This window comes from Garra rufa, chromosome 25, assembly GCF_049309525.1.
Source record: "Garra rufa chromosome 25, GarRuf1.0, whole genome shotgun sequence".
NCBI classification, from domain to species: domain Eukaryota; kingdom Metazoa; phylum Chordata; class Actinopteri; order Cypriniformes; family Cyprinidae; genus Garra; species Garra rufa.
The window spans coordinates 33,465,019-33,480,379 of record NC_133385.1 but is presented as its reverse complement, the minus strand read 5'-3'; the positions used below and the strand labels follow the sequence as shown (position 1 = coordinate 33,480,379).

Sequence of the window (15,361 nt, the reverse complement as noted above, 5' to 3'; positions counted from 1 at the left end):
AGTTTTATTTTCGACTGGCTTGCTTTCGGAATGCACTGAACCTGATAAAACGCCTGAGACTCCTCCTACATGTATGACGCGTCTGTGACGTTTCAGTGTGTGTATAAAACACCAGAGAAACACCAATCCGCTGAAAACTACCAAGTAGTGGAACAACTTCAGGACCTGAAATCATGGCAGCGATGCAAGGGTAAGATGATGAAATTCTTATCATTGTTAAAAAACGTAAGCTGTGTCTCAAAACCAAGACGCGTTTTCACAAGATGCCGAACGAAGCGCAACAAGTAGAGTTTGGAACGGACGCGCCGCGTTAAAAACGCAACGCGCAGGGTCGCTGTAAAACAAAACATAAACGTCTATTTGCTGCATGTGTATTTAACCCTTATATGTACATAGTTAAAAAATGGAGAATGTCTGTTTTTGGCTATCAGCTGAGCTGATTCGGAAGTCGTAAATCGCTGATGATACAGAATTAAGATAGGCAGCTGACTAGGTTTTGAGACGCATATGTGGTGGTTGAACATCCTATATTACATAAAAATGTATTTATTATGTAAAAAAAAGTGTTTGTGATGTAAACAATTATCATTAATGTAAAATAAGCTTTCATTGCATAGTACACAGCTGACAGCATATTATCATTTTTTTCCCTCAAGAAGTGCAATTTGCAAACCTCAGTTTGGCCCATGGCTCATAGAGCAGGTGGAAAGTGGGAAATACGAGGGATTGCGCATGATAGACAATGACAAATTTCGGATCCCCTGGAAACACAACTCGCGAAGGGACCTTGGGGACGACGATGTGAAAATATTTAAGGTAACTTTCTCTTTGCGTTACAATCACCTTTAGCATTGTCTCACTCTCTGTTTCACTTTGCTATAGGGGCGGGATTCCCAAAGGAGGGCGTAACCATTGAGTGGAAGCCCCGCCCCTTTGCGTAATAGAGACCGCACGCATTTAGGCCACGCCCACACCGGGGAGAAAACAATCCAACGCTCTTTATTGACTTTGTATTGCGGAAAGCGGAGTCCTTGTCATTTCTGACTTACAACAAAAAAAACAGAACAATGTGTAAAAGCTGCTATGAGAAAAAATGAACAGTAAACAAATTAAAAACACACAACTACGTTTTTATAAGCTGTCGACCCCAAAAAACGAGTGTTTAAGGACACAGATAGTTGTAGATGTCAGGGCATTTCACGTTGGGCCATTCATTTGCATCATTTCTCCAACAAAAGGAAGGTAATTGAAAAGGAGCACTGACTGAGACCAATAAAATGTAGTTTCTCAATATGTCCCCTCCTTTCAGGGTGGTGAAATAATCCTTTGACATGGTTAAAATTAATGTTTACTATCACCGTTAAAATTCCCTCCAGTGGGAATAGTTCTCAGAGTAATAAGACACATGCGCTCAACTTTTGTTCTTAAACACTTGTTTTGTCAGGTCGTCAGCTTACAAAAACGTAGTTCTGTGTTTTTTTAGCTTGTTTGCCGTACACCTTGTCACATAGCAGCTTTTAGACATTGCTCTGATTTTTGTTAGAAGTCAGAACTGACAAGGAGGCAGCTTCCCACAATACAAAGTCAATGGAGAGCGTTGGATTGTTTTCCCCCCGGTGGGCGTGGTTTTCACGTCTCTATGTTTGATCTATGCCATTCACAGCTGATGCATTAATACATTTTAATCATACTAACCTGAAATATACATGGACTCTTTTTTTTTTGCAATTTTAATGTGTTACAGGAATGGGCTGTGGTCAGCGGGAAGATCAGCGAGCACCCTAATGACAAAGCGAAATGGAAGACGAATTTCCGTTGTGCGCTTCATTGTCTAAAAACCTTTCAGATGCTAGAGGATCACTCCAAAGATCCAGACGACCAGCACAAAGTCTATCGTATCATCCGTCCTCAAAGTGAGTTTAACTGCTCAATCTGCACCTATTATGAGAAAATAATGTGATTATAAAACCCTGGCTAATTTCGTTCTTCAGATCACCAAGAGACACCGAGTGTAGAGCCAGCTCAGCTTGCAATTCCATTCATTCCTGAGGTCTACACTGGATCTAATTACCTGTCTGATGAAATGGAGGTAAGGCCCGGATTAATGACTGACTGTTGACATGCTCATATGTATTCTATAATAAGAATTGGTATTTTTTGAAACATGAAATATTTTTAAATATTAAAAATAACGTCGGCATGTTTTTTAAAAAGTATATTTTCTAAATATATAATAAATGTATATTATGTCTAATACAGCAGGAGTTGCTCAACCAGGTGGAGAGAATGGAGCTAAATCATCCACAAACAGGTACAATCACTATGATGTCTATATTTAGGGATAGCAATCTAAACCATGATTTTGCAACTAACATCTTAAAGGAGTAGTTCACTTTCAGAACAAGAATTTACAGGTAATGGACTCACCCCCTTGTCATCCAAGATGTTCATGTCTTTCTTTCTTCAGTCGTAAAGAAATAGTCTTTTTTGAGAAAAACATTTTAGGATTTCTCTCCATATAATGGACTTCTATGGTGCCCCCGAGTTCGAACTTCCAAAATGCAGTTTAAATGCAGCTTCAAAGGGCTCTTAACGATCCCAGCCGAGGAAGAAGGGTCTTATCTAGCGAAAAGATCAGTTTTTTTTTTTTTAAACATTTACAACTTATATACTTTTTGATCTCAAACGCTTGTCATGCCGAGCTAGACAAGACGAGCTTTTGAGGTTAAAAAGTATTTAAATTGCAAATTTTTTTGAGAAAATAACCTTTTCGCTAGATAAGACTTTTTTTTTTTTCCTCGGCTGGGATCGTTTAGAGCCCTTTGAAGCTGCATTTAATCTGCATTTTGGAAGTTCAAACTCGGGGGCACCATAGAAGTCAATTATATGGAGAGAAATCCTGAAGTGTTTTCCTCAAAAAACAATTTCCTTACGACGAAAGAAAGAAAGACATGAACATCTTGAATGACAAGGGGGTGAGTCCATTACCTGTAAATTCTTGTTCTGAAAGTGAACTACTCCTTTAAGGTGTGTTCACATTTATTTTTGCTCTGTGGATTTTTGTGGGTGAAATCCAGTCATTTCAATAGGAATTCGCACAATCCTACACAAAATCAGCGGGGAAAAATAATTGTAAAAGCGATTCCAATAATATCGTTCTTTTGTGACAGTATTGTTATAATTGTGGTGTCATCTTCACTATTTACATTTTTAGACTCATTATCATTATCGTTATAGTATTAATACTTTAAAAATTTTGCCGGGGAAATCCAGTCATTTCGTAATCCGTACAATCGAGTCGTCAATTAGAAATATGGACGATCAAGAATTAAGCTTTTTTTTTATTACTTAGAACAATTTATAAAACTGTGTTATTATAGTATTAATATTTTAAATATTTGTCACTATGAATCCGCATGATCCAGAATTTTTGCAGAAAGGTGAAAAAGTTCCTGAGCTGGAAAAAAAAAATTGTTCTGAAAGCATTTAGGATTTTTGGCGCAAAGTCGAAAAAGTTCCTAAGCATCATCAGCTGGAAAAAAAAATCTAAAAGTGATTCTTGGTGACGGTATCATTATTTTAAATCTAAAACGATTTTTAAAACTATGAAAACTGGGAACTTTGCGCAAAATTTCGGATTGCTCAGATTTAAAGTGAAATGACTGGATTTCATCCACGAAAATGTCAAATTTTGAAACTATAATGGTATTGTTTTTTTTTCAGCTGATGTTTTCAAACTTTTTCCAAAAAAAAATGTTCAAATATTAATACTATACCGATATAGTTCTAAAAATCATGGTAAATTTAAAATTTTATTTTAAAACGAAACGATTTTATTGGAATCACTTTCAGAACAAGCTTTTTCCCCACTGATGACGCACAGGAATTTTTTGTCCATTGTGGAAAATTCCTGATTGCGTGGATTGTCTGAAAAAGTCATTTGACGTAAATATTAACACTGTACTGATATAGTTTTAAAAATTGTTGTAAATTTAAAAGAATAGTTGAGGTGGCACCACAACTGTAACAATACCGTCAAAGAGGAACAATATTATTAGAATCAATTTCACAGCGATTTTTTTTTTTTTTTTTTTTTTTTTCTCAACTGATGACGCTTAGGAACTTTTTCACCTTTTCTGGATTGTGTGGATTCATAGAGAAATGACTGGATTTCAGTTGCAAATTTTTTTTAATATTAATACTGTAACGATATTGTTTTTTTTTTTTTTCAGCTGATGATGTTTACAAACTTTTTCAACAAAATTCAAATATTAATACTATAGCGAAATAGTTCTAAAAATCATTGTAAATTTCAAAGATCCTACAATTAGGATTTTTGGCGCAAAGGTGGAAAAGTTCCTAAGCATCATCAGCTGAAAAAAACAAAAAAAAAACAATATAGTAATAGTAATAATAATTAAAATTTTCATGGATGAAATCTAGTCATTTCGCTATGTATCCACGCAATCAGGATTTTTTCCACAATGGCCAGCAGGCTGGAAAAATAAATAGTTCTGAAAGTGATTCCAATAATATTGTTCCCTTTGTGACGATATTTTATAGTTGTGGTGTCACCTCTACTATTCTTTTAAATTAACAAAGATTTTATTAAAACTACATCATTATAGTATTAATATTTAAAAATTTTCTGGATGAAATCCAGTCATATCGTAATAATTTTTCACAATCATCATCAGCTGAAAAAAAAATCGATGTGAAAGTGATTTCAATATTATCGTTAATCACCTCTACTATTCTTTTAAATTTAGAAAGATTTTTTTAAAAACTATATCATTATAGCATTAATATTTATAATTTTTGCAGGCGAAATCCAAACATTTCACTATAAATCTGCGAAATTTTGTTGAAAACGTTTTGAAAGTCACTCCAATAATATCGTTTCTCTGTGACGGTATTGTTATAGTTGTGGTATCTCCTCTATTATTCTTTTAAATTTAGAACAATTTTTTAAAATTATATTTTTATAGTTTTATCACTTCTGTTCGCTTCTGTTCAGGGTCACACAGATTTATTGACCAACACAAAGCTGATTGGTTTGAAAGTGATTTCGTCATGAGTGATGTCTCATGTGTTGAAACATTTTGCCTTTCAAATCCACATAGGAATCAAAATAAAACCATATGGAAATACTCTAAAAACCAACTAAAAAACTTTAGCAACACCTCACACAAGGTTGGTGAGATGGATTGGCTCTTGTTTTGGCATATTCACAATATACCCTTTCCATTCACAGAATCCGGATGGGACACCTGTTCCCAACAAATCATTCCGACCACTTCATGCAACTACTATGAGACTCCCTACTCAGATGGCCCAAGCATGCAGAATAACACACCTGTCCCAGACCAGCAACCCTACACTACAGGTAACACAACAAGCTGTTGCAGATGCTTTTAATCAACTGGATGTCATGAGAGACCATAAGTATTTTACAATCTGGCTATTTCATATGAATTTGTATGTTTTGATTCATATGGTAATGTGTGATGTTAAGAAAGAAGCAAGCATTAAGGTCCACCCCTAAACCTAAAGCCCAAAGTATACTTTGGTTTTTATGCATTGCACATGTGCATTAATATTTTATGCAGTAATCAGTTGTTCCACAAGGTGGCAGCACTGGTAGAAAACCAAACTAAAGAGACAGAATAACAACAACAACAACAAAATAATGGCGTGCACAACAAAAGCAAAGGCAGTATTCGCATCACGTTATCGCTAAAGATTACTCGCGTAATGTTTTTGGTGTCACTTGTGCAAATAAAATTATCACAAAGTTTCAACTTGCGTGGAATACACACATACGTTAGCGTACATGTACAAAAACTATATATACTTTGGGCTTACAAGCAGATTGTACGACAACATAGATGAGATCTTATGATTACATATAAACTCACCACAAATCTGCTAAAATGTTAAATTACGAATAGCCATGCAAAAGCGTTAGTTGTATTTGAAACATTGACATTTGCTTGTATCTAGAACATTGCATACAGTGCCTAAAGTATTCATACCCCTTCATTTTTTCACATTTTGTTATGTTGCTGCCTTATGTTAAACTACTTTAAATTACATTTTTTCCCACATCAATTTACACTCCCTACTCCATAATGGCAAAGCAAAAAATAATAAACTGAAAAGATCCTGTTGCATAAGTATTCATACCCTTTTCTGGGACACTCGAAATTTAGCTCAGGAGCATTCATATTGCTTCTAGATGTTCCTACACTTGGAGTGGAGTTAAACTGTGGCAAATTCATTTGAATGAGTTTGATTTAGAAAGGCACACACCTCTCAGAAAAGGTCTAACAGCTGAAAATGCATATCAGAGCAAAAACCAAGTCCTGAGGTCAAGATAACTGCTTGTAGAGCTCAGTGACAGACTTGCGTTAAGGCAATGATCTAGAGAAGAGTTCAGAAAAAAATCTGCTGCATTGAAGGTTCACAGAAGAATTATCCATAATGGAAGACGACTGGAACAACTAGGACTCTAGAAAATGTCTGCCAGCCCCCATCCAAGCTGACAGAGCTTGAGAGGTGAAAAGGTGAGGCAAAGAATGGCAGATAATTGCCAAATGCAGATGTGCAAAGCTTGTCACATCATACCCAGAAAGACTTGAGGCTGTAAAGGTGCTTCAACTATGTACTGAGTTAAGGGTATGAATACTTATGCAATTTACTTATTTCAGTGTTTTGTTTTTAATAAATTTGTAAAATTTGCAAATCTGGTTTTTGCTTTGTCATTATTATGGTGTATATATTGATGTGGGGAAAAACTAATTTAAAGCAGTTTAACATAATGCTGCAACCAAACAAAATGTGAAAAAAAAAATGAAGGGGTATGAATACTTCTGCAAGGCACAGTATGTAATATAGCATCTCTAAAGATCATATCGTTCCCATATTAAGAACAATTATAATGATAATCCACATCAACGCCTTGTTTACTAACGATATTGTTTCTCTGTGCCATTAACATTACAGTTGTAGTGTAGACTGTGCTGTTCTTTTAAATTTTGAAAGATCTTTAAACTATTTAAAACTATCTTCTAGTGCAGCAATGGAACCTTCCATTTCCCTGGGACCTGGAGATCTCCATCAGCTACAGAAGAACAGAAGTTTTGAAAACGCGCCTGTGTACGCAACTCATTCAGTTTCACTACCAGTGCGACCCAACTCAGCTGAGAGGACACCCCATCAGCTTCCCGTCCACCGAGAATCTGATTGATCAAAGGCAGATCCTCTTCACTAAACGCATCCTAGACAGCATTCAGAGAGGTCTGCTGCTGGAGGTAAACCAGTATGGCATCTATGGCTTCCGACAGGACAAGTGTAAAGTGTTTGTCAGCACCAGCAACCCGTCTGAGATCCAGAACCCAGAGCCCAGAAAGCTGCATCAGAACACCAGAGAGCTACTGTTCAGCTTTGATAAGTACATAAAAGGTATGAGCAGTTAGAAAGAAATATTCACTAACCATAACTTTAATTATCAACTACTTTTATGACCAAAAACACAATCTTTAACTGGGTCCACCATTTGCAACCCTGTTACCATGATTGTCCACCATTACGACATACAGAAGGTGACATCATTGGGCCCTTTTTTACACCATGCCAGACAGACAAGTTAAAAAAAAATCTCATGCCATCTTTCAAACACCCTTTCTTACAGCATGGCAGGAAAAATCTAAACTTTTTTTTTTTTTTTTTTTACAAATTTTAGAATTTTACTTCTCAGCCTTCAACTCTGTTACCCTAGTTAGTTATTGTGGGGAAAAAATAAATATGTTTCTTTAATTTTCGGAAAACATGTTTATCACTAACTACAAAACCAGAATTTGGTCCCAAACTAGTTAAAACCTAAAGAGTGACAAATTAATACATCTGAAAAACTGTAAGCAGCCCTGTTACTCAAATTGCCATTAACAATAATTATACATAATCCTTACATAAAACAATTATTATGAAATTATTGTAACTCCTTTCACTGACAAATTGCTTTAAAAGAAAGAAAAAAAACTTCAACCCTGTTACCATGATCGATCCCTTTTAGCTTGGCTTATACCACTCCATGTTTTCATCTTGCCTGCTTAGTCTTCAACCCTGTTATTGTGTGTGGGAAGTGGTAGGAATAATTTATTAATCTTCTCAAAAAACTAAACAAAAAAACCACATTCAGTTTGCCTAACTGCAGCCTCCTTCAACCCTGTTACGGTGCAAAAAATAACAAACATTTTTTAATTTATGGAAAATACATCTATCATTAACTTCTGAAAAATAACTAGCTAACACCTGAGTGTCAGATTTATTCATGGAAAAGCACTGTATGCAACCCTGTTACTCAATTTGGCATTCATTTTATATTATAAAATATAAAATACATGTTTAATATAATCATTTAAAATAACTCATGAACATGTCTTTTCACTGTCAGTGACATCACTGGGCCCCTCTCTACACCATGGCAGAAAGTAAAAGTAAAAATAGTAAAAATCTCATGCCAACTTCTCAAAAAAAAAAACACATTGTTACCATAGTTTCAACCCTGTTACCATAGTTACTGTGTGAAAAAAGAACAAATATTTCATTTATGGAAAATACATCTATCACTAACTTAAACTAGCTTGCTAACATCTACTGAGTAACAAATTGCAGCACTCTTCAACCCTGTTACCATAATTATTGTGCGGAAAAAAAATATTTCTATTTAATTTATGGAAAATACATCTATCACTAACTTAAACTAGCTTACTAACACCTATTGAGTGACAGATTTGTTAATGGAAAAGCACTGTATGCAACCCTGTTACTCAGTTTTGCATTCTTTAAGTTAATTTTATATTATAAAATATAAAATACATGTATAATATAATCTTATATATTAAAAACCACCTTATATAATAAAAACTCCTCCTTTCACTGACAAATTGTCCACAAAAAAAAAACAAAGAAAAAAACTTGCATTTGCAACCGTTACCAGGATTGTTCTCAATCACAAAAACAGCATTTTCACTAATATTGTGACACACATTCTACAATGTGGCAGAAAAACAAGTTAAAAATCTCATGCCATTTTCTCAAAAAACTAAACAAAACAAAACAAAACAAACATTGTTTGCTTAAGTGCAGCATCCTTCAATCCTTTTACCATAATTACTGTGCGAAAAAAAGAGCAAATATTAATTTTTAATTTATGGAAAATACATATATCACTAACACCTGAGTGACAGATTTATTCATGGGAAAGCACTGTATGCAACCCTGTTACTTAATTTGGCATTCATTTTGGAGTTCATTTAATATTATAAAATACATGTATAATATAATCATTTAAAATAACAAACATTTTTAAACAAATTATCAACAAAAAAGAGAAAAAACTTGCATTTGCAACCCTGTTACTATGATTTTTTCGCCCATTATAATTTGCTAATATTGTGACATACAGGAAGTGACATCTTTGGGCCCTTTTCTACACCGTGGCAGAAAGAAAAGTAGAAAATGTCATGCCATTTTCTCAAAAAACTAAACAAAAAAAACTGTTTGCTAAATGGCAGCATCCTTCAACCCTGTTGCCATGGTTGGTGTGCAAAAAATATATGTATTTCTATTTAACTTACGGCAAATACATCCATCACTAACTAGCTAACACCTACTGAGTGACAGACTTATTCATTAACCCCTTCTTACGGATTGGCAGGACAAATCTAAACTCTTTTTTTTTTACAAATTTTAGAATTGTACTGCTCAGCCTTCAACTCTGTTACAAAACCAGAATTTAGTCCCAAACTAGTTAAAACCTAATGAGTAACAAATTAATACATCTGAAAAACTGTATTCAGTCCTGTTACTCAAATTGCCATTAAAAATAATTATACTTAATCCTTACATAAAACAGTTATAAAATTATTGTAACTCCTTTCACTGACAAATTGCTTGTAAAAGAAAGAAAAAAAAACTTCCACCCTGTTACCATAATCGATCCCCTTTACCACTCTATGTTTTCATCTTGCATGCTTAGTCTTCAATCCTGTTATTGTGTGTGGGAAGTAGTAGGAATAATTTCTTTCCATGAATTTTCTTTAATTAAAGGAAAATGTGGGAGAATTGCTTACCAAATGCAACCCTTAACTGTATTGTGATGTAATATGTTTCCACTTTTTTTTCCAGATCTGATGGATTTTAAAGAAAACAGACGAGGTTCTCCAGATTACACCATCTACCTGTGCTTCGGAGAGAAGCTCGCGGATGGAAAACCACTGGAGAAGAAACTGATTACTGTCAAAGTAAATATCTTAAAAACAGAAATACATTGAGTTGTTTTGTTTGCATTTCTGTAGCTTAACATATCTTCTCCATCTCCACAGATTGTACCTCTGATATGCCGTGAACTTCATGAGAGAGCTCAAATGGAGGGAGCCTCCTCTCTTAGCAATGAAAGCATTAGCTTGCAGTTCTCCCACAACAGCCTTTTTGACCTTATAAGTTCTTTGGGTCTGCCTACAGTGGCCTAAAGCATCCGTTTTCACAATGAAATCAGTCAGCTGACATTCCTTAAGAGAGAGAATGCATTTCATTTCGTTACTGTTTATACTTTAGAACAATGCAAACTGACAGAAATTTCCAGAGGTGATTTCCGTGGGGCATTCAAAGGTGATTGCTTTGTTGATCTCCTAGTCCTGACTGCTCTTAATTCTTTAATGGTCTACCGTGTAATAACTCAATATCTCAATCAAACTGTATATCTGCAAATAACCTGAAACATTGTCTTTTTGTTACTTTTTTAATGAGTGCTAGAGCCTCATTTTAATATCCTGTCTTCTAGTGAAGAATCTTTCACCTTTCGCCCAAAGGGCTCCACTTTGATCGCTTTTAGTTTGTCACTTTATGAATGCACTATTATTTATAAACTACTGTTTGACTGTTGTTTTATTGAATGATGTATCTAAAGATGCACTATGTATAAAAATGTTATGCATATAAAATTAAATAAACATATAGAAAATGAAACATCTTGTGTTATTAATACACGTGTGTATAGAATCGCAAATGTAATGTCAATATATGATGATATAGCTTGAACACAAGCTATGTCATGATTATTCAACACTGCTGCTTTTTAATCACTTAAGTTAGCCCATGCATGTGCTGAAGTTTAAGTAGCTAATATGACAAGTCAACAGAGCTCTCACAAAAGTTAAAGAAGCTAGAGAAGAAATAATTTTACTACTTTAGAAAGTCTAAGGCTATTTGAGGACTTCCAAGACATTAAATGGTCCTAGAGACACAGCTGGCATCTTATTCCTTAGTTTAATATGTGTTGCAACTAGTGGTGGGCCGTTATCGGCGTTAACGTGCTGCGTTAACGTGAAACTCTTATCGTGCGATAAAAAAAATATCGCCGTTAATCTATTCTCAAATTTGGGTTGGGAGCTGGGAGCTGGGTCTCCTCCGCCAAAACACAGACGGGATCGCGTCGTCCTCCATTCATAAAAACCGAATCTACTATAGCGAAATGCCAAGTAAATTCGTCGTTTTTTGGATTCATAAATCAAATGTTGGTCTGTCACTTAATTCAAATCGCGATATGGACTAGTGTATGTGAAAACTGAAATGCAAAAAGACCGTTTTAATATGAATCCGGTATGTTCCGTTTGCCTAGCTGTATGTATGAATGATGGAGACGAGCTTTTACTACACGCATACTGAAACACACGTGACGCTCCCGGTAATTTTTGGTATTTTCATCTCACATGAACAGATAAACTCAATCTCCCAAACTGCCGTGAATGTCACTTTTACCGTTTCATTTGAGAAAACTAGCATCATATCATACTGTATACACAGAAACTTCACGGCAAACTGTCAAAATAAAAGTACGGTGTAACATGTAATGGGTTGGGTAGGTGTTTACGTTAAAAAAAACACAATCTAATAGGTAGAAAAAATATTTCATTGTTAGTTAGTAAACACAAGTACATCTAATTGAACATAATTTATTTTCATCAACAAATTATCATAGAACAGCTTTATGAGCTTTATGATCCATTCTCAAAGACTTACTTTTAGTCATTATTTGGGTAGCACACATATTCTGAATGCCTTCAGCAGAATTCAAATTAGCCATTTTAATCTAGATTAATCTAGATTAATTCCAAGATTTAATCTAGATTAATCTAGATTAAAAAAATTAATCTATGCCCACCCCTAGTTGCAACGCAAAACCTTTGAGGGCGTTGAAGAAAAAAAGCACAATATCATAAAATGTTTGATCAGAACAACCTGAAACTTGCAGCCAAAGACGTTCAATGCAGTGTATAAGAAGAACACAAGACAAGTATGGCCTTCATATTGGGACATCTTGCCAAATGCTCTTGAACTCTTGCCCAAAAAGATCATAAAACGCTGACTGAATATGCTCAAGTTCATTTGGATACACCTGTGGAGTTCTGGAAGAATGTTTTATGGAGTGATGTTACCAAACTGGACTTTTTGGACCTGTGGATCAGCGGTATGTCTGGTGCAAAAAAAGGTAAAGCTTATAAGCAGCTTATAATCATCAAACACTGAGGGGGATCAGTCCTGTTAGAGGTGTTTTACTGTTGCAGGAAGTGGAAATCATGACTGTATTAAAGACATCATAGATTCTTTGAAGTATCAGGCCATTTTGCTGCAAAGAATGAAGCGAATGATCAATGGACTTTCCGGCAGGACAATCATCCCAAAGTACACATCCAAATCAACTTTTCGTTCAGGGATCAGTCATAGAATGTTTTTGAGTGGCCTGTTCAGTCTCCAGATTTAACTCTCATTGAAAATATTTGGTTGAAAACCAAAGAATATCGGTGATCTCAAAGCTTTTTCAAATAAGTAATGGGTCAAGATTGCAGTAGAGAGGTGACCAAAGCTTCTAAGCACTTCCAAGCAGTGTTTATTGTTGGTTTTAAAGAATAAAAGACTGCACCAAATTTTACTTTTGGGAGTTGAATTATTTTGAACAATGACGTATAGAGCCATGAGCCAATTTGATTTTTTATTTTTTTTTTCATCATTCATGAACTTGCAGACTTGGAGTCACTCAAATGTGTATTAATAAACTTTCTCCAATAGTGTAGTGATGCCTTTGTTGAATTGTTTTCACAAAATTTTGTTCTCCACAGCAAAATGTCTTGCACTTCCTATAATTGCTGACCAGCTTTGTGCATGTCTCCAATGGTATTTTTACCCATTCATCTTTAGCGATGAGCTCAAACTCTTTCAGGTTGGAGGGTCTCCTTGCTATCACCCTGATCTTTAGCTCCCTCCACAGATTCTCAATTGGATTTAAGTCAGGACTCTGGCTGGGCCACTGCAAAACGATCATTGAATCCTATTAGACCAATAGCATCGCGTTCAAAAATGACCAACGAGTTCCCATATTTGTTGTATTTAAAACTTGACTCTTCTGTAGTTATATCGTGTACTAAGACCGGTGCAAATGCAAAGCTGCGAGCTTCTAGGCTGATAAGATTAGGAACTACACTCCCATTCCGGCGTAATAGTCAAGGAAGTTCGCTGTCGTAATATGGCCGAAGCAGGCGGAGTATTATCAGAAATGAGTTCCCAGCTAGTTTAGCATTTGCACATGTGCTGCGTGATATTACTGCTCCTGCTTTGGCCATATTACGGCAGCAAACTTCCTTGACTATTACGCCGGAATGGGAGTGTAGTTCCTCATCTTATCAGCCTAGAAAATCACACCTTTACATTTTCCGCCGGTCTTAGTACACGATATAACTACAGAAGTGTCAAGTTTTAAATACAACAAATATGGGAACTCGTTGGTCATTTTTGAACGTGATGCTACTGGTCTAATAGGATTCAATGATCTATGCTAAGCTATGCTAAAAGTGATATCGCCAGAACAGGAGAACGGCTGAATGGATTTCAAACGGTAAAACTCAACTTATTAACTCGGGGGGAGTTGGAGAATGAGCCTATTTCCAAAAAACGTGGAGTGTTCCTTTAAGTGAGTAAAGCTCAAATTCGTTATTATAACTTTTATTTCAATACACACAAATGCATTGGGAACAATGCAAAGTCTATTCCAAATCAAAACATGAAGTTTGATTGATCAAAATTGATCAAATCTGTCATTACTTAAAGTGAAGAAAAATAAATATTAAGACTGTTAAAAAAAAAAAAAAAAACAGCAGTGTTTGCATTCTTCTTTACAAAGTCAAACATTTACTGTATAAACTGAAAAAAATCTTATAGATTTAGCTTTCTTGTGAATCACTGATCTTATATTAAGTTGTATAACTGAACTACGCGCCACAATTACCCTGCATTTCTTGGTTTTGCCTTAGAAACAGCATTTTCGGAGTCACCCCACAAGTTTTCCATGGTATTAAGGTCTGGGGATTGGGCTAGCCACTCCATAATGTTAATCTTGTTGGTCTGGAACCAAGATTACTGGTGTGTTTTCGGTCGTTGTCTTGTTGAAACACCCATTTCAAGGGCATTTCCTCTTCCCTGTACTCAAACTGATCCACGATCCCTGGAATGTGATAAATAGACCCAGCACCATAGTATGAGAATTCATGATGCTTGCACCACTATGCTTCCCAGTGTACTGTGGCTTGAATTCAGTGTTTCGGGGTCACCTGACAAACTGCCTGTGGCCCCTAAACCCAAAAAAGAACAATCTTGCTTTCATTAGTCCACAAAATATTGTGCAATTTCTCTTGAGGCCAGTCAATGTGTTCTTTGGCAAATTGTAGCCTCTTCAGCACGTGTCCTTTTTTTAACAATGGGACTTTGTAGAGGCTTCTTGCTGATAGCTTGGCTTCACATAGGCGTCTTCTAATTGTTACAGTACTCACAGATAAATTAAGACTTTCTTTGATCACTTTGGAGCTGATCATTATTTTGTCTATTCTTCCATCCAATCGAATGTTAGCCTTTAGTTTTCTTCCACGCCTTTCTGGTTTTGGTTTCCATTTTAAAGCATTTGATATCATTTTAGATGAGCAGACACTGTTCAACATTTGCTGCCTTCATCCTTAAATAAGAGACACTTTTTTTGACAATTTTATTTTTACAGAATGATTTATCTCTCTAACTGAACTCCACACTGCTATTATTTTGAACATGCCCTTTTCAATTAATTCAAAAAATTAATTGAAAAATCATTCAATTAGTTTTCTGCCGTGTAGAAGTATAATTTCTACCAAACAAAGCGATTTATCTGGTTAGTGATGAAACAGAACACAACTGTATACAGTAGCCATGGTGATTTAATGAAACTCAAATGTAAATATTCTATTAATAATTCTATAATATTTTGAGATACTGTATT

At 35.3% G+C, this 15,361-nt stretch overlaps 1 protein-coding gene across 1 annotated transcript; it reads left to right on the top strand.

Moving 5' to 3' along the window:
• Positions 1-120: 120 nt before the first annotated feature.
• irf7 (interferon regulatory factor 7) lies at positions 121-10,970 on the top strand. The gene is made up of 9 exons (XM_073831776.1): positions 121-190; positions 657-816; positions 1,745-1,913; positions 1,992-2,089; positions 2,260-2,311; positions 5,255-5,386; positions 7,075-7,464; positions 10,192-10,307; positions 10,389-10,970. Exons 1-9 carry the CDS (start codon positions 174-176, stop codon positions 10,533-10,535), a joined length of 1,281 nt encoding a protein of 426 aa, XP_073687877.1. The 5' UTR covers positions 121-173; the 3' UTR covers positions 10,536-10,970.
• The last annotated feature ends 4,391 nt before the right edge of the window (positions 10,971-15,361 follow it).

What these genes read in the sequence shown, in the direction of transcription:
- irf7 (XM_073831776.1), top strand. An exon ending in ACGATGTGAAAATATTTAAG is followed by an intron (nt 817 to 1,744) that starts GTAACTTTCTCT and finishes AATGTGTTACAG; the next exon opens with GAATGGGCTGTGGTCAGCGG. An exon ending in CCAGCAACCCTACACTACAG is followed by an intron (nt 5,387 to 7,074) that starts GTAACACAACAA and finishes ACTATCTTCTAG; the next exon opens with TGCAGCAATGGAACCTTCCA.